Source organism: Lonchura striata, chromosome 2, assembly GCF_046129695.1.
Source record: "Lonchura striata isolate bLonStr1 chromosome 2, bLonStr1.mat, whole genome shotgun sequence".
NCBI lineage: Eukaryota > Metazoa > Chordata > Aves > Passeriformes > Estrildidae > Lonchura > Lonchura striata.
Window position 1 is genome coordinate 39396670 of NC_134604.1, and position 23188 is coordinate 39419857.

Genomic DNA, 23188 nt, shown 5'->3' on the forward strand with positions numbered 1-23188 from the left:
AAAGGTACTTAATTTTGGGCACTCTAAAACTGAATATATTCAAATCAATTGCAGTCTTAATAAATAGATAGATAAGAAAATTACGAGAGGTACTGGCCAATTCTTTTGCTCTTTCTGATAATGCTGGATTATACCTTAGTGTTATGTCATTAAAAAGAAAAAATAAGGCAACAAGATGCTATTTCTAGAATTCTCAGTCATGATCAAGAAGTTAAAATAAAAAAAAAAAAATTAAACAGGGTTTTTACAAGGATGTCAAAAACACTAACCCGTCCTCTGTCCCAGTATATCATATCACCTAGACTGGAAAAAGAAGGACTAAAAAGCATCCAGACTTCTAAAAACTACCAACTGGCTCTAGCCTGGACAGGTAAGTGAGTAATTTACTCACTAACCAAAGGATTGGCAAAGGTCCTGCCATGACAGCAACCTTCTCCCTGCTCTGCATAGCCTGGCTCTCTACCTATCCCAGTCCTAACCTGCTGGAAAGGAGGAGCTTTGCTCTGTCCCTTCCTTATTTATTACTTGTTGAGAGCTGGGAGGGAGGGAGGGAGGGGTGAGCTCCCTGTGGTGCATCCTGCTGCTGCCTGCCCGTGCCAGCCTCGCATCACCACCACAAATGCCTCCCGCGCAGCGCCGTGGCCGCCTCCGCGCCCTGGGCTTCCTCTGGCTGTGGGCGCTGGTGGAAGCAAAGACCAGAACTTACTACCTTGGGATTGTGGAGGAGAACTGGGACTATGCACCTTCTGGGAAAAATCTGATCACAGGGCAAAGCCTCTTGGAGGACAAGTAAGTGACTGGGGGCTTTGATAAGCAGGAGATGTACCAACAACTCCGAAACAAAGTTGGTTAATGTGGTGATTCTGCTGCAAATGTCTTAAGATGGCCTTTTCCTTCTCTTTATTCTGATGATGTTGTCATAGGTGAGAATTCAGTTTCAAGGCAAGAGTAGACTTCGATTGATTTCTCTTCCATTATGGTTGATTAAGAAAGGTGATATCTAGCATGCATTTGAAGAGGATGTTAATGAACTGATATTTGTCAAAAAAGCATCAAGTGTGGGCTCAAATTTACTGGCATATTACATAATTTAAAGTATTTTCCCTGATAAAATTTGGGAAACTTGGTAAGATATTATGAAATTCAGATGTGTATAGTACCTACGAATGGGACACAAGTCCTTATATCCATGCAATCTATACAACTGTGAGGACTTCCATTTTGGAAATGTGTATAGATATGTGCTTAGATACACAAGAGTGAATGGTCAGACAGAATTCCTGGTGGTCTCTGAAAGTGGGGAGTGCAGGTGAGTGCTGTGATGAATTGTGCCTTGGCCAGTGAAACAGGTGTATGTTTGCATGCCCACACGGCTGGGGGCATGTCTGTGTGTTCCTCCCAGAGCAGGAGAGCTGGCCAGGATGTTGGATGGAGGTGGCTCCGATGCCTGGTGCCTGTCTAAAGAATGATTTGGGTTGGAGGGGACTTCTAAAGGTCCTCTTGTTCACCTTCCCTGCCATGGTCAGGGTCATCTTCAATTAGGTCAGGTTGCTCAGAGGCACATCCAAGCTTAGTTTGAATGCTTCCAAGGATGGAACATCCACCAACTCTCTGGACAATGTGTGCTGGTTTTACCACCTTCATTGTTAAAAACTTTTTTCTTACATCTGAATTGACTCTCATTTTGTTTAAAACCATTGCTTCTTACATGATGGGATTCAAATGTGTAGGAATATTTTTAACATTGCATTGATATTTTTGACACACTAGAGTTATTTTGGGGATCCCTCCTCAGTGTCTAGGCTTGGGATTGTGGGAACTGGAAGAAGTAAGGAGATCCTGGTCTCTGTACCAGCTTTGGAGGCTCATTGGGAGCTAGATGCTGAGTCCCAGAAGCTAGAAATGAAAATGAACATTCTGACTTTTCAGGAAATCCCAAGCAAGTCTGGACATGTCTCTAGTGGTAAGTAATTTCAGAATCACTCTCAGATGAATTTAATAAAAGAAACTGTTTTGTCACAAGAAGGAGGTGAGAAAGAGTTTTATTTTTCAACACAAATTTATGCTTAAGCTTTTAATAGCTAGAAGTCCCAGATGGCGTCCAGGTCAATAGGTATTACATTTATAGGTAGAATTAAGTTCTCAGCCCATGGAAAAAAGCTTTACTGGCAAAATTATTCCTAATTTATATTAAATACCTGAATTTCTCACTGTCCTAGTCTTTATAGCAGAGGATAACTTTCTCCAGCCAATAAACTAGAAGATCTCTCACTACAGAGTAGTTCAGCATTAACTGAAGAGCAGCTACTTATAAATCCACTTCAGTGGAGAGGCATTCAATAGAGAGATACCACAGAGAGATTGGAATCTGTTCTGTAAATTGTACTTTTGAGGCTGTGTGCACTTTGTGCTCCATGAACATCAAGTGGCACATTTAAGTTTGTGACATAAATGCAATTTTTTTTACTAATTGGCAACACAGGGATGGAAGATACTTTATGTCTTCAGTCATCATGGCAATGTAATAATTACAGAATGCTAATTACAAAAGGTTTACCCACAGAGGATTTTCATCTAGAGTACACATTCAAAGCTGGGGAGATGTTTCCCACGAATTCCCTAGATTCAAAATAATTAAGTGATTTTTGTTATTTTACTCCATTTTTAAATTGTATTGAGTTGTGTAAAGTGCTGTATTCTGGAATAATAGTATCTTCATAAGTATGTGGGTTAAATAGTGAACCAGAAATAGCTATTTTGACTATTCAGCTCTTTAGGATAATCTCCAATGTAAATTTAAAACAGTATAATAATGGGCTACTTTTCAGCTAATGAATTGGTTCCTACGGATATTATAAAAAATGTAGTTCCATAAGCAAAGTTTAAGGATCAGTTTCCAGGTAGGGACTGGAATGCCTTTCGAGCCATGTCTGTTCTGCAAGCAGCAACACTCAGGCTGGCTGAGCCAAGCACTTCTCACCTTGCGGAGCATCCTCACAGCACCCATCTGATGGGGCACTGTCCCAGCTGTATTGAGAAGGAAGTGAAGATAAAGAGGTTGCAGACAAGCCGATTATCTTTAAAAGAATTGGTGCGTACACAAAAAGGAATGTTCCCTTTGATTCCAGCTAGCCCACAGAGATATAATCAAAAACACTTATTCCTCAGTACTTAATGAAAATCCTGAGTTAGCAAGTATGCAATGGAAAGTGTTACATTACCTGGATCAGATAGTAACATTTAAGAGACGATTTTCAATGTTGCTTGCCAAAGTCAAGAATATCTTCCTCAGCCTTTCATTTTTAGTAGTAAAGAGGATAAAGTGGGCTTTGGTAGCTGAAGCATAGGGCTAGAAACCAGGTGAGCAGATTCTGGCACCAGACACAACTATGATGCTCAGTTCCTGCTGTGCTGGTGCTGAGCGAGCTGCCTCTGGAGTCAGGAATCCTAGTGCTGCATCAGAACCTGCCTGGGTGTGAGCTGAACAGACTGCCTCTCATCAGAGCTGATTAGCCCAAATGAGCCCTGTCTTAGCAGAATTATTCTGCTAGGATGATTATTTTTATTATGCCTTGTCTTATTGCAGTGCTCCAGAGCCAGCCTGCTGCTTGCACAGGTATCTTGCTGGACATCAGTAATTTTAAAGCAAAAAGACTAATGAGTCTGTTCACCTCTTCCCTTTGTCTTGTCTAAGCTCGACACCTCAAGCTGTTCTACTAATTCTCAAATTTTGGAGTGTTGTGAGTAAAACTAAAACATTTCACTCTCTGTTCTCCCTTCAGAAATGTAACTTACATTTTCTGGAGCACACAGGGCTTTGGAAATCATAGGTCCAGATTACAGCATAGGCGAGCTGTGAAGGGGATCAGCGTCCCTTCCCACCTGACATAAATGGTGCATCAAACCATGCTGGACTAGACACACAGGGTGCAAGTGCTGTCGGTGCTGCTGGATGTGCTGCAGATCCCTGTGACATTTTGTGAGTTTGAGCATGGGTATTGCTGCTGCAGGAGGTTATGTTTGGATGTTTTCTGCTTTCTGTAATGGCCGCATGGAAAATGGCCCTTCAAGAGGAGAATAGTATCTAGGTGTCATGGTTTGACATCCATCAGTCATTGTTTCCCCACTGTAGCTCAGCCCTCAGGATAAAAGTTTAGTTGACAATCCCTTGAAATTACTTTGATACGAGTTTATATGATGGACTCTTAAATCTTGCTCTGCTGGTGGTAGATGTTAGTAAGTTTTGCCTGATGGAGCAGCTCATCCCTTCTCTTTAGGGCACCAATCCTACATTTATTTATCTGGGCCAAGTCTTTCACCCACCAACACTAACTGGTGTTTTTTGTTAGCACAGCATTGAACACAGTTTGTGCAATTTGCCTGTGAGGAGATCCCACCCAGAGAAATGATGGTGAAACTGTCGTCACAGATGCTACACTAATGGCTGAGTCATTATGAGGCCAAATAACGCAATTGTAACAGCAGAGATGATCATTGTGGGAAGGGTCAACATCAAAAGGGTATTTGAGGTGAAATCCTGCCTCTAATGAAGCCTGAGAGGAGCTTTGTTACTGACTTTGGGGGCAAGTTTATTGTAGGAGGGAAGCCATCAAACCACACCAGTGACACCTCAGAGCCTCATCTAAGATTTCATGGATTTTATTGACCTCTGTGGCTCATGTGGGTCAGAAAAAGCCTAAAAACATCCTTTGAGGGCTTTGTGTCTCTGTCTTTTGAGGACACTCAGCTTTGTTGTTTGACGCCTTGTGGTTAGGGCGCCATTTAAAAAAATGAGTTGGGAGTAATGGTTTCTTGGAGAGTTACCTTGAACAGGTTACGTGACCCAGGGGTTAAAACAATTGTGTCAGTCTGGAGCCCTATCCTGGCACTGCCCTGGCTTATTTTAGCCACGGGAAAAATCAGGACCTTTGAGGAAATAAAATGGTTATAAACCCAAACACAGGGTATGTAAAGAGTGTGGAGAATAAGGAAGGTTTCACCATCTACAGATTTTAGGGAATAAACCCATAAAGATGGTTGTTTAAATGGTTATGAGTGTAAAGTCAATGGGACTTTAATGGAACAACAATAAATAAAAATAAATTTTGCATTTGCGTGCATTTGCACCCAGGACTATACAGTAGCTAGCGAGAAAGTTAACCACAGGAGAAAATTTGGGACTCCACATCTAGTAGTTATTCTGAGTGCTGTTTTTTGGCACTCAGTGGTGATTACAGCAGCAAACAAACTCAAGAGGCTTTGAAATTTTATCTGTGAGTATCTGTCTCCAGACTACTGAAGAGCTGTTTACTTGTCTATGCACAAGGCATCTTCCCATTTCTTTCTGCTCACTGTAACACAGTGCTCATGCAAGCACCACTTGGAAAACATAACCTGTGTTATGTTGTAGCCTTCAGATCAAAGGTAACACAAACCCAGTAAAAATTGTGGCAAAACACATCTTCTGTGTGATAAAAGAAATGGGTGTAGAAATTACGCTTCACACATGGATCTACCTGGAAATGTCAGATTGTTTGCATGTCTAGTTTTGATTTGAAGTAGAATATACACGACACTCTTGTTTTACTCTTTCTGTGGAAGATTTGTATTGCTTGTCATTGCAGGGAACTGGATTTCTATAATTATGCTTACACTTACTTTAAAGAACTAGAGTTAATTCCCTGTTAATAATTCCCTGTTCCACTCAGGTGCATTTCCAACTTTTCTTGGAGCTTTGGAAGTGCTGAGAGGGGTCAAGCACCAAAATGAAATCAGACACAGAAATAAAGGCAGGATTTGCATGTCGTTCTCAGTCAGAACAAGACTTTTAATGCCAATTTGCAAACCTGCTTATCTCTATATGTAGCCTCGAGACTGGCATGACCACAGAAGATGAAAAGGAATTTAGGAAGTTTGCATGGGTACTACCCCAGAGGATGGAGTATTCTCCTTTACTGTAGGAAGAAAGGCTATCTGAGCACCATGACTTTATGCACATGAAGGCAGACTTTATGCAAGCTGACAACTGAGATAGAGGGAAATAGTTAAAATTTAGAGGAGCAGTTCTTACATCTGCACAAGATCAGAAAGGTGGAAGAGGTTCAGACAGAAGCATCAAAAAGCCACCAGGACTCACAACCTAAGTGCTCTGTTTTCAGATACTGAGGGCAACCAAAAGGATGTGCTGAAAATACATCTCTGTACAGACAGAGCATCACCTACACTGTGTCTGGCTGCAGCTGATAGCCATTGCACCCATTTGAACAGTCCTCCTTTTAGAAAGCTGCCACTAAAAGACTTTTCCTGACTTCTAGATGGCTTTAAGCAGAAGGCAAGTACAGATACAGATATTATAGCATAGCTTTAGGCACTGCCTAAGCCTAGAGGGTTTTCTTATGGCAATTTCTTGAACTTTGATAACTAACTGGATTTTGGGATCACAGTCTATGCATTTAAAGGAGCTAGGGTCATGTGAAGCATTTAACAAAGCCTGACTAAAAAGTTAATTTTTCTGGGGTACAATTCTCCTTCTTCAGAAAAGAAGTGTATCCCAGAAATGTTATGAAAGAGTGTGCAATGTTGTCTGGACATAAAGATACAGTCATCATGGCAAAAGCATGGTGCCATTGCACCAAAATATTTAGTGGCTGGTGAAAGTGGAAAAAAAAACCTGATGAAAAATATCTCATGAAAAGAGGGACTTTCTGAAAATAATTGATTTGATATTTTTCTACAGAAAATTTCTTATAAACTATTAAAAAAATCAATTCATAATTTGAATTAGGGATAGCCATGTGAATACATTGCCATGAGGTAAGGAAATGTACATTTACACTGCACTCTTACTGACACCACCTCCTACTCTTGGTAAACACTCTGGTAGCAGCTCTTCCCCCAGGCAATAGAAGGTATCTTCTTGGTGAATGTGATGTGACTTGACAGGTCTTGCTATGTCCACAGACTACAGACACCTGCTAATTCACTGAAAATCCAGATTTCCTGGCAACTCATTCCTTAACCCTTCTTTTGGGGTGTATTTATCCAGCATATGCTATTCTGTGAAGGAGCAGAATGAGAAGCTTCTGCCTCTTCCCCCCAATTCTACCCTACTGTTTCTGTCCCAGCAATATAATTGACAATGTTTTAATTGCTACCAAAACTTGTGTCTTCATATAAACTGCACATTTCAAATGAAAAAGTGTACTTTTTGGAGGCTTTTATATCTGGACAACTTCAGGGATCTGTTTTAGACAGTGATCGTGGGGGTGTAATGACCACAGGTGGGAGATGTTGTTTATTATGGTGTCATAGAAATCACAGAATCATAGAAAGGTTTGGGTAGAGGGAGAACTGGATGTTTTGGTGAAGAACTTAAAGCAAATCATGCCTTTCAACTTATGTGATATCCATCACTTCAGTTGCTTGCACTTCACAAAAGAATCTAAACAAAATTTGTGAAGCAAGTGAACTCACCAGTCAAAAACCCCACAATAAATATGAAATTAATTTATTTCTGCCAGTGATACTTCAGGAAAATTTAGTTCACTTTTTAATGAATTTTTTAGGAAGCATGAAAGTTCAATCAATCTTCAGGGCACAGAATAGCTCATGGTCAATTATGTTGAAATTGGCCATACAATCCCTTGCTTGCTATGTAGCAAAGGGTTTAATTTTTGCCTTCATCGAGTGTTATAATTAGGGATGAAGTGATATAATTGGGGATATTTACCAGCTATAACATGGAGAGAATTAAAAAATGGATTTTATATCATCACAGATAGGATGAACATGGGTCATCAGTATGATATGGTTAAAAGGGCAAAACTGATTCCCAGTTATGTAAGAAATACTGACTGGGAGCAACTGTGGCCCTAGGTGTAATGTTACTTGCCTATTGTGTGAGTTCTTGTGTTCAGACTTCAACAGAGATAGAAAAATACTTGCTTTCAAAAAGAGAGCTTTGCATAAGATTTGTGGCATGAAGAGTGTCAATGTTTGTCCAGAAGGGTAGGAGGCAATTTAGTCAATTAATTAAATCTTATGCAAGTGCCTGCATAGAAAAGAAGTTTTTGATGGTATGTGGCTCCTTTGATCTGAGAGAGAACTTGACTAGAACCAGTGGTTGGAGTGTGGAGCTGGATGCTATTAGACTGCGAATGCAATTTAGGCTTTGAAGGGAGCAGGTGCTTAAAAGTCATAATGTGTTAACCACTGACCATATGGTGGGTTCTCCATCACTTGAAGTTGCTATAAACATAGACTCTGGAATGTGGAAGTTATGCATTTCATGCAAAATACATTTAATGCTACTCTTCCAGGGAGTTGATCTGGTTGATTAGAATCTCTCTTACTGGCTTTGAAAAATCTTAATTTCGTTTTATTTTCCGTCTGAATAGTCATGCTTTCAGAGGTGAGGTTTCAAACCTTCAAACGAGGGAGAAGCTGTTAAAATTGAGCAGGCTGAGGTTTGAATGGCTGGTCCTCTATGAAGGCTTGGAGCAACTGTGCTAAAGACCAGACCTGAAAGTGGGATGGTTGTTACTGTACATAAAGGGGCTTGGACCCTGCTAGTCCTGTCCTGATGTACTCCTGAGCTTTAACTCAATTCCACCAGCCATGAGGTGTGTCCCAGGGAACTATTTATTTGCACTGCAAGCACCAGTTATTTGATCTGTTCTTAAGACAGGTTTACTGTCTCTCAAATTTTCCCTTCCCAACGCTAGGTTTGCAAGAGTGTATGCAACAAGAGGAGCCAACCGGATAGGACGTGTGTACAAAAAGGCTATTTTTAGGCAATTCACAGATGACACTTACTCCCAGGAGATCCCCAAAGCAGCATGGCTGGGGTTCCTTGGCCCAGTCCTGAAGGCAGAAGAAGAGGATGTCTTTATCATCCATCTGAAAAACTTTGCTTCCCGCCCATACTCTGTGCACCCACATGGGGTCTTCTATGACAAGGATTCTGAAGGTAAAATCTGGCTTGGCTTTTCCTCTCTTTTTCCCTGGAGTAACTAATATCATGGCTACAAGTCTGTCCCAGTATTTATTGTTATTGACATTGACATCAGAGGACTTTAGATCACCCTCTCATAAACTCATCAGTAATTGCAGCTGATGACTAAAACCAGGAACAGCCTCATCTCAAAACTTTTTGCCACAAACTTTCAACACCTGGGATAAACCCAGTACTGAAACAGGTTAGATGGGACTTTTTGCCTGAATTATTTTTCTGAATCATAACCCACCAAAACATCTTCCCTCCTTCCTTCTGCCTCTAGTCTATTTAAATAGATGGAGTTCTTGCAACTAAATGTTCTCCTCTCTTTTAGCCTATAACAGACATGATCTAATTTTCAGAATCCCAGACCTATGCATGTGTATTTTTGTTAGAGGATTCTGTGGATGTGCCTACAGTCAGTATTCTCATCAGTTTCCTGTGAAAAAATACACACTGTTAGATGACAAAATTCTAGATGACTGATAAGAGTGAAGAGACTAGGAAGAAATAGAGCCTGATAATGCATTTTTAAAGGTTTATCTACCAATAAAAAAATTGATTTTAACTCTCAATATATTTGTGGAGAGATTGATAGAAATTAGGAGTTTTTTCAAAGTTTCTCAATGATTCTGTATTTGTGAATGCTGCTATTATTTTATAAATGCAAGTTAAAATAGAATAAATGACCCATTTATTTAACAAAAACAACTAGGGTATGACTAAAGTCTTTCTTTTTCCTTTTTATATATTAGGAGCACTTTATCCTGATGGAACTGGTGGTAAAAGCAAAGAGGACGACTTTGTTGTTCCCGGTGGAAATTACACATACACATGGCCAGTAAGGAAAGATTATTCCCCGACTTTGGCAGACTCAAACTGCTTGACTTGGATTTACCATTCTCACATTGACACACCAAGAGATATTGCATCTGGTTTAATTGGGCCTCTGCTGGTGTGTAAAAAAGGTACTGAGCTAGAAACACTGATAGAGCAAGACCCTCTGCCAAGCTTGGCATCTTAACAGTCATTTTTGCTTACAGGTTTAAACATGATGGTCTAGAGTCTATCCCTACATAGCCCATAAAAAGGGGCAAGGAATAGATGGGCCATTCCAGGAGCATCCCAGGGTAGGTATTGTAGCTCTGGGACAACCCCCTTCCTGCTCCCCTTTGGCTTCACGATAGATTTGTCTCGGCTGGTGGAGGGACTGCAGCATGCTCAGTGACCATCCTATCGTGACCAAGACCAAAAACAAGTATTCCCAAACTGAGAAAATTTCAGGATGAACAAAGGATTTATTGCTCAGGAAAACAAATTAGAGCTGGGTGGGTGAATTTGGCAGTAGCATTTACATATTTGAAAGCCCAGTCTTTGTAATTTTTCCACATAGAGAGTATTCATTTATTTTTGTTTACAAGTTATATCTTACAACCTTGTGGGGATGTGCACAGAACAGCCTCTCCTGTGTATTTTATAGTCTGCTAATGTTGTGCTGGAGATATATGAACCAGCCTTCTCTATCAGCTGAGCCACTGCCACCTGTCCCCCTGGGCACATGTAACTCTGCCACCTCTTTTCAGTAACTCCTAGAGTAAAAAATCAGCCTTGATCTCATATGCAGTACTTCTAAGTGAAATAGGTTCTATATATGAAGAAGAGAAAGACTTCAATGTGGAAAAGAAAGGCCTGGTTTCCAGCTTAACTCACACAATTAAAATATCTCAGACTTAAATTCTCCTTAAGAGCCTTTGAAATCCACAGAACTGAGTATGTGACACTGAGCTGATAACTACAAGATAACATATGAAGCTAGGAGACAGCATATTCCAAACAATCCTAGCCTGAAAGACCAGATTATCTCCATGTTTGGCCTTGAAGTCATGATGGAGGATATCTACATGATGTAGTCCTCCAGCTGGTGGTGGTGGACACAGGGCTGAGAGCAAGACTCTGAGTTTCCCCCTGGAGAAGGCAGAGGAAGGGAAAGTTTTCATGGGATCAGAGATAGACTGATTGGAATGAAGTCTACACCCACCAGAGGATAACAACAGACTCATCAGTATCACCAGTCCTAGGGTCTCAGGTTGCTCCCCAAATAGATACAGGGATGGAGATGTTGAACTTAGCTGGAATAAATTTTGTTCATCCTGTCTTCAGCCTTTTAAAATTTAAGTATCTAGTCCTAGATAACTCTCGTGGATTCCTTGTCAGTCTGTGGAGAGTGAGCCACATTCAGAGGGCCACTCTGGGGGGTATAGTTCAGCATTCATTTCAGTGCAACAGAAATGCAGGCTACCACTCATTCATTACTCCTTAATTCCTTGTCATAAAACCCCATGAGTCACTGGTTTCTGGATAGATCCAGATCACTGGCTCACTGTGCAGGAACACAGATGTTATCTGACACTGACTAAGGGACAGGGTTAGATGCAGAGGGCCAAAGAGTGGGGAAATGGGACAACAGATATTGGCAGGTACTTGTGCTCATGTCAGGCCAAAGACATGCTGAAATATCAGCTTGACTTAGCTTAGCTTTGCCTTCTGGAGGCACTCATCTGTTCAAAGTCTATTGGAGGGGGGCCAAAATGCCTTAGAAGAGCAAAATTAGGTGAAATTCATCCTGCCCTGCAGACTGTGGGCAAAGAACTGTATCTCCTCAAGTGTGCCAAGATTATTGTCATATTTAGATTCAATCTGGTCCCAGGCTTTTTTTATCACTTTCCTTTTTGTTTGCGATTTAGGAACTGCAGATGACATCACAATAGAAAGGACTGGTGCTGCTAATGCTTTTGCCCTGATGTTTAGCATTGTAGATGAAAACTTCAGCTGGTACCTCGATGAGAATATAAACACCTTCTGCTTAGAACCAGACACAGTTAACAAAGAGGATGAAGGTTTCCAGACCAGCAACCGAATGCATGGTGAGAAGGACTTTTGAGTAAATGGTGACCTACAGCAGTAACCAGGCTCTTTTCAATTCATTAGGACTTTCTGTCTCCTGTGATGTCTCTCCTTTATCTGTGTCAGCAAGGAATGGGTCAGAATGTTGAACTACTCTGTTGATAAAATCCTCTCCCTAAAAACAGCATGACACTTGCACAAAGGCGATTTGGCTTTCATGCCCAGCTCTGACATTTGTTTAGCATTTTATCTTAGGCAACAGATTTTTGTCCAGCTGTGAAAAGAGCAAAGAAAGCTGCAAAGCAATTTGAGGTGTGTGTATTGAAAGAATGGGCTGGCTGGTATAACCACTGCTGCCCTTCAGAGATACATTGGCCAATGGAACTTTGTGTTATTTGGACATTTGGTGTAAGAAATTAATTCCAGATATTCCTGTATATTTTGTTTGCTCCAGGGAGCCTAGGAAATAAAGTATTTTGCAAAATATGAGTCTCATTCTCCTAGCATCCTGAAAAATTATCAGATGTGGAAGCTGAGGAAGACAGAGCTGACTTTACTGATTTGGCTGATAAAATTTTCAAATCTAAATTGTTTGAGCCTGGCATCTAATGGTATATTTATGACGTAGGACAAGAGGAAATAGATTTCAGCCATGCTAAGTAACTGCAGAACAAGTTAACTTCATTATCAGGGCTTTTTAGTGATGACTTGGCCTTTGTAACATCTTGATATACCGAGGATGTTTTTCACAGACACAAACAGAGAATTTGGGGCATTTGATCATACAGAGAAGTATGACATATGTTCAAAATGCTACTCTTCATCAAAGTGCCCATGAGGGCCTTATTTAGTGTGAACATCCAGGTAGTTTATTTTCTGGAGCAGGAAAGGATCACCCGTAGAAATGGGATCAGACGCACTTTTCTTTCACCTCTCATAAAGTCTCATACTTTTGTTTTTAGCTATTAATGGTTATATATATGGCAATCTCCCCGGCTTGGAGATGTGTGCTGACACTTCCATGTCCTGGCACTTGTTTGGCATGGGAAGCGAGATAGACATCCATGCTGCTTATTTCTACGGCCACACGTTCACTAGCAGAGACCAGAGAGCAGATGTGGTCGGTCTCTTCCCAGCGACGTTCATCACGGCGGAGATGACTCCTGGCAGCCCCGGGAGGTGGCTGATAACCTGCCAGGTCAATGAGCACTTACGAGGTACGCTGCTATAGACCTCCCTCATCAGCCTCTGTTATGTTTGGAAGAGAAAACTGGGAGATGTTTCCAGAGGAAGCAGGATTTGACACTTTTTTGTGTGACTTCGGAACAATTTGCAACTGTTTCAGCAGATAAACATCATGATTATGAGTTTTGTCACCAGAAATGATGCATGTTGGGCCAAATCTTCAGCTAATATGAGTGACTTGGCCGTGTAACTCATGTGAGGAAGACCTGCTACACCCAGCACTGCCACTATGCTTCCTGGGTAAACCTGAGATTTTGCTGAGCAATGAGAGGAGCTTTGAACACCAATTTTTCAACACGTTTTTTTTTGTTATAGATAAGTATTTATGCATAAAAAAAATCATGCCAGCTGAACACTTAATAGCTTTTTGACTTATGGAAATCGGGCAAAACTTGGCAGTGTTTCCAGAAACCATTATGCAAAGGAATTTGTTGGTGATGTGATATTTGTGCGGTGCAAGACCCCAAAAGAGTGTATCATAAATTTGGTGTCATGGCTGCAGGCAATGTATAGTTATCATAGCAGAGACGATTTGGGAGAATTTTTACACATTGATTCCAGTGGGGTTTGCATCAGGCAAAACAGACCCGATTTTGGCAAGCAATAGTGTCAGCAGAAATAATCAGTCTGTATTTCAGTGGAAGTCAGGGGAAGACTATACTATTTTGCAGATATCTTTCTTCTCCCAGGTGGTATGGAGGCACTATATGATGTTCAGATCTGCCAGAAAAACCTGTCTCACTCTTCACCAATCAGTCATATGAGAAGATATTATATTGCTGCTGAAGAAGTTCTCTGGAATTATGGACCTGACGGTTATGATAAATTCACTGGGCAGGGTTTGAACGCCACTGGCAGGTAAGATTTCTTGTCAACTCCCATTGTGCTTTAGTTTCAGGAGTCTGTGTGACACTGCCCCAGTGATTCACATGGGCTAGGTCCTGTACTGTCATTAGTTTTAATTGAAAGGGGCAGGGAGGAATGGATTTAAACAGCCTTGTCAGGAAACTAGATGCATAACTGTGATGCTCCAAGGTGCCTTCTGGAAGCACTTATCTTACTGCATTAAATCCACGGGGAAAGTGAGGCACGCCAAGTTCTGCACAGTTAATGACTCTTCATCGAGGCTTTTCAGGCAGCTTTCACACGTACAATCAATGCAGTTCAGAGGTGCCACAGTGGCAGAATTTCCCCCCCCCCCCGATATTACTGATGGAGACAAATTGCATTATAGTGTCTCCCAGAAAAGCCAGCAATTATTAGACACACATTGTGCACAGTTCTTGCCCTAAGGTAAGTTGATATAGATGTCTCCCTAAGTAAATCAGGGTTAAACATAAAAGTCCAATGTACAATGAATGCTCATTTGTTGGCAAATTCAAACCAGTAATATCTTTCTTCATGTGCTAGGAAAGTGTATGGAGATTAGTAACTTGGGGGCCATTTTCCCTATGTCTAAAGTAATAACTTTATCTGAAATGAAGTGTTCTGCTTGAACCTTCAATTATTTAACCAGTCCGATTTGCTAATTCCACAGTGAATCTGCAACATATTTCACACAAGGGACTGACAGAATAGGAGGACAATACTGGAAAGTTCACTATGTGGGATATACTGATGCAACGTTCAGTAAGAAGACTTGGTCAGAGGACATGAAGCACCTGGGAATACTTGGTACAGTGAATATGTTCCCCTCCTGTCATTACATCAGGTTTAAATCTTGAACCATCTGGACTGAGAGGGGAATTTAGTGCATGCAGCTCTCTCTTCTTTTGGTAGAAATGTGCTGGAGAGCAATCCTTCTAATACCTTCCTCCACTCTCTTTTTTAAGGCCCTGTTATAAAAGCTGAAGTGGGAGATACAGTGCTGGTTACTTTTGCCAACAAGGCCAGAAGAAGCTATAGCATTATGGCGCATGGTGTAAGCTTCAGCAAGCTGTCAGAAGGTGCTCCCTATTTAGATGGTAAGTTTTGGCTTCACTACTGGATTTAAATATCTACAATACTTGAGTCCAAAAATCTGCTGCTGAGCTCTGCAGGGTGATTGCCCTTTCATGGATACCAAGGCACAGAAAGGATGATTTGATTCCTTTGAATCTACCCTTCATGTCACAATCAATGGGACTCCACAGTCTGCAAATGTGATGGTTCTTCTCCTTGGATATGTGCCAGACAAGATATCTAAAACTAGCTGAGGCCTATGTTGAATAAAAGTCACAAGTACAATCCAATTTCTCTTAGTTCTATACTAATATTGCTCCATTTCAAGGAGTGGATTACTTCTGGACACGCTCAAGGATTATGACTCTTAGGATCTGGCATGATGGCCCTGCTGAGTCTTTGCCTATAGCTATCCACATGGTCTCAGCTGCACCACTCCCAGTTCTCTAATCCAGGCTGGCCATTGCCCTTGCTTAACTCTCAGGATAGTTTCAAAGGCAGCTTTTATCTGATTTCTCTGGAACATATCACAAAGCAGTGATAATCCTTATTAATTCTCATAAATACATAAATGCTGAAATGGAGCATTTATGAAATTCTTCCTCTCATTTTGTGCAAATACAGGGTCTATCATCTAAGTATAACTATTAAATGTTAAATATCATGTTAATTGGTAGGCACCTTTTAGAGTCAGTAACAAGAAGACCCTCTGGAGATGTGATTCTGTCTCCACCACCACAGAAGTCTAGAGTTTGAGTTAGGAGCTAAGCTTGAGATGGCCCAGTTAAGGTGAGATGAATCACATTCATAGCATCTACAGAGATAATGCTGTGGTCTCTGAAAAAGTGCATTTTCAGCACTAAAAAGGAATGTAATTTTCTTGTTGCCTAAATTGCTTTGCTTCTACTACAATGCATCAAAAGAAACTCATGAGACATAATCCCTCTTTTGAAAATTGTGCTGAGAGAGAATTAGGTCAACATGTAAAACTCATCGTACAATAAAATCAATGCAAAGGGCTTTATTAAATTGTTGTCTCTTGTTCCTGACTTTGTAACTCAACAAATTCACCAGGAGGCAAAACATAAAAAAATAAATGGCTTAAGTTCAGCCTTAAAGTTATCTGCACAGATCCTAATGCCACCCACGTCAGAGATAGCTCTTCAATGGAAGTGCAGCTTCCTGCTTGGAAAGCTGTTTTGCTTTCATTTAACAGTCCCTGGCATAGTGCCCTTCAGCACTGCACAGTTCAGTGTGTAGCAAAACCAACCCCAAACCTGCAATTCAGCTATGATGTGAGCTGGCACAACTCTAGGTCTTTGGAGAGAAACCTGACTCCAGATTCATCAATAATCTGTCTTCCCCTCCTTCTCACCTTTTAACTCTTGTGCCAGGGATTTCCATTACATCTACAGGTGTATACATGCAGAAATCCTGCAGGTATACATGCAGAGCCTGTAGGTTTATGCTGAGGGTAAATAATTTTTCAGAGTTTATGCATTGTCTAAGTGCCACTTACTCATGTGAAAATACTGTAAATAAAAATACCTTATATCTAGAGATATCTGTAGATATATGGATTTTTTTCAGTGCTGTCAGGAAATACTCTGGCATGTTGCATTTGACACCTGTCAGTCTCAGAGGTCTTTTGACTCCAAGTCAATGTTTGCCTCACTGAGGACTGTTGCAGGATGAATCCAGTAGTATTGGATACTGTGGAAGCTATACTCTGCTTTCTAATACAGTTTACAGCAAATAGTTGTGCTCAGATGTAACACTGCTATTTTCACGTGTTTATAAGTTTCTAAGATTTTCTTGGAGTAGTAGAGACTGAGCATGCTGAGAAAATATAGATAATGAATTCTTCAGTGTCATAAAAAATCTAAATGCACCCTTTGCATGGCAGCGGACAGTGGCCCAAATCCTTTAAAAGTAGCCTCCAACAAAGAACATATCCTTCACTCTCTGGAGATGCTGACAAAGGCTCCTGTGCACTGCTTCAAAATAAAAAAGAAATAATTACCAGGATCAGATTTGTTTTGAATTTCTAAAAAGCCACAGCTCCAGCTCCATTCACTAATGTAATTGATTTGTTGGCACTTAATGAAAAGCAGAGTCTGAGTTTGTGCCACAGATAAATTCCATGATAGGGCAGGTAAGTTATAAACATTAGAGGAAGCCATTTAAGCACCAGGATGAACTCTGCTCATCTTGTCTGATTGAATCCAGATAATCCAACATAGCGTCAGAAGGTGTCTGAGTGGAGCAGCTAAACTTGTTCTGTGGGGAATTGGCTTGGTTGTCCCCATGGCACGGGACTCGGGTGAGATGTTCCCATGGCATAACTGCCCAAATTATGGGATGGTGCTCAAGTTGTGGTGGCAAGGGAGAGCTTCTCCACAGAAATCTGTAGCTATGCCTCACTTCCATCTAACTCTTGCAATCAGGAAGACAAAGCCTTCCTGTAACCTTGGTGCATCTCAACTTTGTCTCTACAGGCTACCTGAAGCCAGGAGCCCATGTCAAGCCAGGTGAAACCTTCACATACAAATGGAGGGTGCCTGAAGATGGAGGTCCAACAGAGAGTGACCCCCCGTGCCTGACCTACCTGTACTATTCAGCCACCGATGCTGTCAAGGACACCAACTCTGGCCTCGTGGGACCTTTGCTGGTCTGTCGGAAGAACAGCCTGAATCATGACGGGACGCAGGTGCTCAGTATCAACATCTGATTGTCCCTAAGAGCAGGGTGCTGCACTGGGGGTTCCCAGACAGGCATTTTGCCCAGTTCCCAGCTCTGTTTACAGAGATTAAACAAATGTCACTCCTCAGGGTAAAAGCTGATCTAAGGGGATGGTTAGAGAAGACAAAATCACTATTCCCTCATATGCTGGCTCTTCCCTAGCTTTTCTGTCTTTTGCATGCAAATAATAATTCTTTTCACACCACATAATTGACACTTTATTTATCCTTCTGGCTGATGAAAAGGTGCCAATTCCTGTCTCTATGCAGACTTAGTAAGAAGGTGGCTTCAGGGAAAAGAAAGCTTTGTTATAAAAACCTATTCATTTTTATTGAATAGACTTTTTTTTTTTATGTCCTGTCTTCCTTGTCTACAGAAAGGAATAGACAGAGAATTTTACCTCCTCTTTTCAATCTTTGATGAGAATGACAGCTGGTATCTGAACAAGAATATTGAAGCATTTACTGGAGATCCTTCAAAAGTGGATGAAAATGATGCTGATTTCATGGAATCCAACAAAATGCATGGTACAAAATATCTAATGTCTGTTAATGGCACCTTTTATTCAATCATATTAGGAAGATGAGTCGGCAGGTTTTATCATCATTCATAGCTTTCTGCACTGCACTGGAGAGTGAGCTAGAAAGCTGTCAGTCAGCTTATGGCCAGATCCTGATGCCCTTGGAGTGCACACTGAAACCCCAGTCACAACAGCAGTGAGTGCATCCATCTACCAACTATATCTTGAAAAAGGGAACAGAGCATTGGTTTTGGACACAGTACTTAGTTATGTAAAAAAACACAATGCCAGAGACAGGTGCAGAAGAAGCCAATGTTCACTAGTGTTTTAAATTTCACTGCTGACCTTGGCACTGACTCATGCAGTAAAATCTACCTGCCCTGCTCTGTCATCTCCCATTTGGGCAGTGACTACCTCTGGAAGAGGAGACACAAAGACCAGGGGAGTGGTAAGAAATATTTTACTGCATCATTTCTGGATGCAAGTATCTGACTTCAGCATGGATCTCCTCCAAGGTATCCCTGGGATGACAGACTTGGGCAAATCACATAACCTACCTTTGTTTTAGATATATATTGTTAGAGAACTCTGGGGCTTTTTGGACCTATCTATTTTATTCTTCTTCTATGAGATGGATCTCATACTGAAGTTTTGTTCTTTTATAGCTTCTTTCACACATTGATCACAGAGAACATTTGAGGATTAGGGAATTTTGCCTTATAACACCCTTGTAACTCAGACTCTTTATGGCCTTCTCCATAGCTTTAATGACATGGGTACACATTCTCCAGGCTGAAAGGAGGTACCAAATTTGTACACTTGGCTGGTGTCTGGGAGGTACACTCAAAAGGTCAGAGGATGAATGCTACATCACTGCAAAGTACTATTGAAAGATTTTACAGACTGAAACTAAAGAGGTAGAAGTTGTGAGTTTATAGGAATAGCACTTCAGTGTTAATTTGGTGCTCTCCAATGCTACCTTTGCTTCACAGAATGCCCCTTTAGTGACTTGCTGAGTCATGAGTCTCTGGCCAGGTAGGTGGTAGGATGCTCTGTGATACATTTCTGTGGACCTGCTGCTAACCAGGATTTCTTTCCTTCTCCTGCAGCTGTCAATGGCTACTTGTATGGCAATCTGCCAGGTCTGACCATGTGCAAGAATGACAAGGTCTCCTGGCACCTCATTGGGCTGGGCAGTCACTACGACATGCACGGGGTTCATTTCCAAGGAAACACCATCGACTTGAGAGGGACAACAAGGGATGGGCTGGCCTTGTTTCCACATTTATCAGGGACAGCACTAATGCAGCCAGACCGTGTGGGTATGTTCATGAACTGATTCTGGTTGTGTGGCGCTTGCAGATACCAGTGAGCCAAAATATCAGACAGTGAGATGCTCTGCTCTGCACAGGGAGGCCAAAAGCATGGAGAGAGACCCAGCATAGCTGAGAATTCTGGCTGGATCACTTTTCTGAGAAGGTGTATAAATCAAATATGCATGTGCACCAAAAACCAAAGGCTTTAATGACCTGGGGTTGGGCAGAGCAGCAGGCAGGGAGATAGCTAACAGGATGCTATATATAGAATTTTATAATTCTCCAAACAGACTTTATTAGAAAAGCTAATTCACTGCCATGTGGATAGTCAGCATCATTTAAGGTACTTCAGGACTTCAACAAAAGCTTTTCAGTAATAGTCAGTCTTTGGGAGTTTCTTCAGAAGCTTATACATTAAAGGAACTTTTAAATCTCATGGGTAATCCAGTGATTCATACTTCAAACTAGGAGAGCGTGAGTCGTTTTCTGGAGACACCAAATAATCTTCATAATGCAAAGTACAACGTTACCTTGCTTTGCATTGGTGCAACTGTCCTTAAATTAACAGAGTCATCTGGGTTGTACAAGGCTATGCCAAGGGCCATCCATGGCCAGGGCACCTGATAGAAATGTGCATTGGAGTTGTGTATGTGCCAAGCTAGACCTCTGTTGCAGATGCTGTAAGAAAACTGAATTTTTTCTTACATAAATCCCAAACATTTCCACTATCTCTCATGAAATTTCACTCTAGGACTCAACAAAACAATTATTTTAAGAGATTATTATTTTTTGGCTAACTTTCTACCAGCAATAAGGGAAATATAATGAATTACCAGATATTTACAATCATCAGTGCATGTGATTTTATTTTAATTACATGTTCTTTTTCATCACTTTTGCCTCTGAAATACAGGAAATGAACTGAGATCTAGTCTAGACAGAGCTATGCTTCTAATTTTGGTGCTATCACTGGCTCACATACAAAGCAGCTGTGGAAGTGCTTTCCTCCACACAGTGCTATCAGGTGGAGCTGTACAGGAAACACCACAGTCAGCTTCTGCTTGAGTAAATGGTCAGGAGGGAAGGAGAGTATAAATATTAAAATCTGCCTATGAACATTTCAAAATATGCTCCCACAATCACTACCATCTTTGGCCACCAGAGCTACCAAACAAAAAAAAAGGCCCATGGTGGCTTGGTCTTTCATGGAGGGAATGTAAAGGGTCAGAAAGTTGCAGTTTATCTCAACTGTTCATAAATGGTTATAAGTAGGCATTTCTGTATTCTGGGTCTGTAGCTGTATTGCAGAGCCATTCATTAGCCTAATTACACCAGAAAAACTTCAGGGACTCCACAGAGAGTCTCTTGTACTGAAGGCTGGTACAGTGGCTCTGTGCTCAGGGACAAGGAACCATCATCTCTGACACACCCCTTGTTTCTCCATGCCTTTATTTAGTTTTGCAATGAATTCTTCCTCCTCCTCTTCTTGTATTCCTCATGGCACATCTGCAGCATGGGCTTGCTGGCAGTGAAGGCTCGCTGGCAAGCTTATTCCTGCTGCCAGACATCTAAGTGCTTTTCAGAGTCTCCTTGGCAAGCTGATCTAACTCAAATAGTTAGAAGTAATTTACGGTGATTTTTGAGGAAAGATGAAGCAGGCTGGTTTTTCCTAGGGAGCAAAACAAGGTCAAATCCTGCTGGGTCCTGCACTTGGCTCACAATAACTCCATACAATGCCAAAGACTGCTGGCAGAGTGTCTGGGAAACTTCTCAGCAGAAGAGGACCTGGAGGTGCTGGACAACAGCAGCTGAGCATGATCCAGTGTGTGCTCAGGTGACCAAGAAGGCCAGTGGCACCCTGGTCTGTATCAGCAATAGAATGGCCAGCAGGAGCAGGGCAGTGATTGTCTCCCTGCACTGGTGAGGCCACATCTCCAATCCTGTGCTCAGTTCTGGGCCCCTCACTGCAAGAAGGACATTGAGGGGCTGGAGCGTGTCCGGAGAGGGGCAATGGAGCTGAGGAAGGCTCTGGAGCACAAGTCCTGTGAGGAGCAGCTGAGGGAGCTGGGGGTGTTTAGCCTGGAGAAAAGGAGGCTTAGAGGGAATGTTCTCACTCTCTATAAATACCTGGGTGTTAGTTTCCCACTTGACACTAGTAACAAGTGACAGGAAAAGACTAATTAACCTCATGTTGCATCAGAGAATTTTAGTTCATTGGAGCAGGCTGCCCAGGAAGTGGCGGAGTCACAGTCCCTGGACGTATTTAAAAGATTGTAGAGATGGCATTTAGGGACATGGTTTAGTGGTAGACTTAGCAGTGCTGGGTTAATGGTTGGCTTGATAATCTTGACTTGATAATAGGTCTTTTCCAGCCTATAATATTCTATCATTCTATTTTAACATCCCCTTGCTTGACTTTCCATGCAGCGTCATACATTAGGATTACCTCAGGACAGATCAGAGATGTACACAGGACCTAATATGCCAAGATACTTGTTAGGTTTTTTAATTGCTTATATGTCACGTGCTTTTCTTTGCAGGCACATTCAAAGTTGTTTGCAGGACTTTTGATCACTTTGTTGGTGGGATGAAACATCTCTACGAGGTCAGCAGCTGCCGCAGCACCACCCGAGCCCAGCAGCAGCGTGGAGCCATGAGGCTCTACTACATTGCAGCAGAGGAGGTTGAGTGGGACTATGCCTCAAATAAGAGCTCGGCACCAAAGGTTTACAACATCAGCAGCTATGAGGAAAGGTACCCAACTCAAAAAACAGTTGTGGGCACAGGACACACTTATAGCAGAGGGGAAACTTTGAAGCAGCATTTAGTGATGCCAACCTTGTATTTTTTAGGAGGAAGTCTTTGCCAGACATAATATTAGAAAACGTATTTGCAAAGTCACAGCCCCTCAGTATAGACTAGTTCATAGGCACCAGCTTCAAATGATTTAGTTTCAGAGTGTCTTGTAATGCTGTTGACTTCAAGAATGCTTCCAAGTTTGTGTTCCAGCCCTGGCTCAACCTTACAATGATGCGCCCCAACCCCCTCCTCTCCCTTACTCTCCCCAGCCTTGCTATCCCAGACTTCTGTTTTCATAGAAGAGAAAGTCAGGCACCTATTCCAGATGTGAGCTCCTGTAGGCAATGAAAATGCATGATGGGGTTGCTGATCCTGCTTTCCTGCAGCATGGTAGCCCGTAGATCCCCTGAAAAGATCAGAACATACATCACCCTGCAACTGAATCACTGTACTGTGTTTTAAGGACTAAAAAACTTGTGAAAAAAAATACACATTCCAGATCATATTGCATTGACTGGTCTCTGAGGAAAAGAAAGCAAAAAGGTGAAAGCAAAAAGGAACATATATCAAAACTAAACCTTAGAAAAACATCTGTGAAAATGCTCTTTGTACAGAGGAAGAGGAGTCTGTAAAAAAAACACCGAAAGAGTCACAGGTGATGATGTGAGTTTAAAGAAAACACAAACTCCAGTACTGTCAAAGGCTGCTATTGCACACACAGCTCAC

At 41.6% G+C, this 23188-nt stretch overlaps 1 protein-coding gene across 1 annotated transcript in view; it reads left to right on the forward strand.

Annotated features, from left to right (window-relative positions):
* The first annotated feature begins 619 nt into the window (after positions 1–619).
* HEPHL1 (hephaestin like 1) overlaps positions 620–23188 on the forward strand; it is a 31286-nt gene continuing 8717 nt past the window's right edge. The window contains exons 1-12 of the mRNA XM_077790864.1: positions 620–789; positions 8724–8968; positions 9751–9963; positions 11740–11919; positions 12862–13116; positions 13834–14002; positions 14682–14818; positions 14977–15108; positions 17584–17795; positions 18204–18354; positions 19457–19669; positions 22204–22417. Coding sequence (XP_077646990.1) covers positions 620–789; positions 8724–8968; positions 9751–9963; positions 11740–11919; positions 12862–13116; positions 13834–14002; positions 14682–14818; positions 14977–15108; positions 17584–17795; positions 18204–18354; positions 19457–19669; positions 22204–22417 — 2291 coding nt within the window. The remainder of the gene's footprint in view (positions 790–8723; positions 8969–9750; positions 9964–11739; positions 11920–12861; positions 13117–13833; positions 14003–14681; positions 14819–14976; positions 15109–17583; positions 17796–18203; positions 18355–19456; positions 19670–22203; positions 22418–23188) is intronic.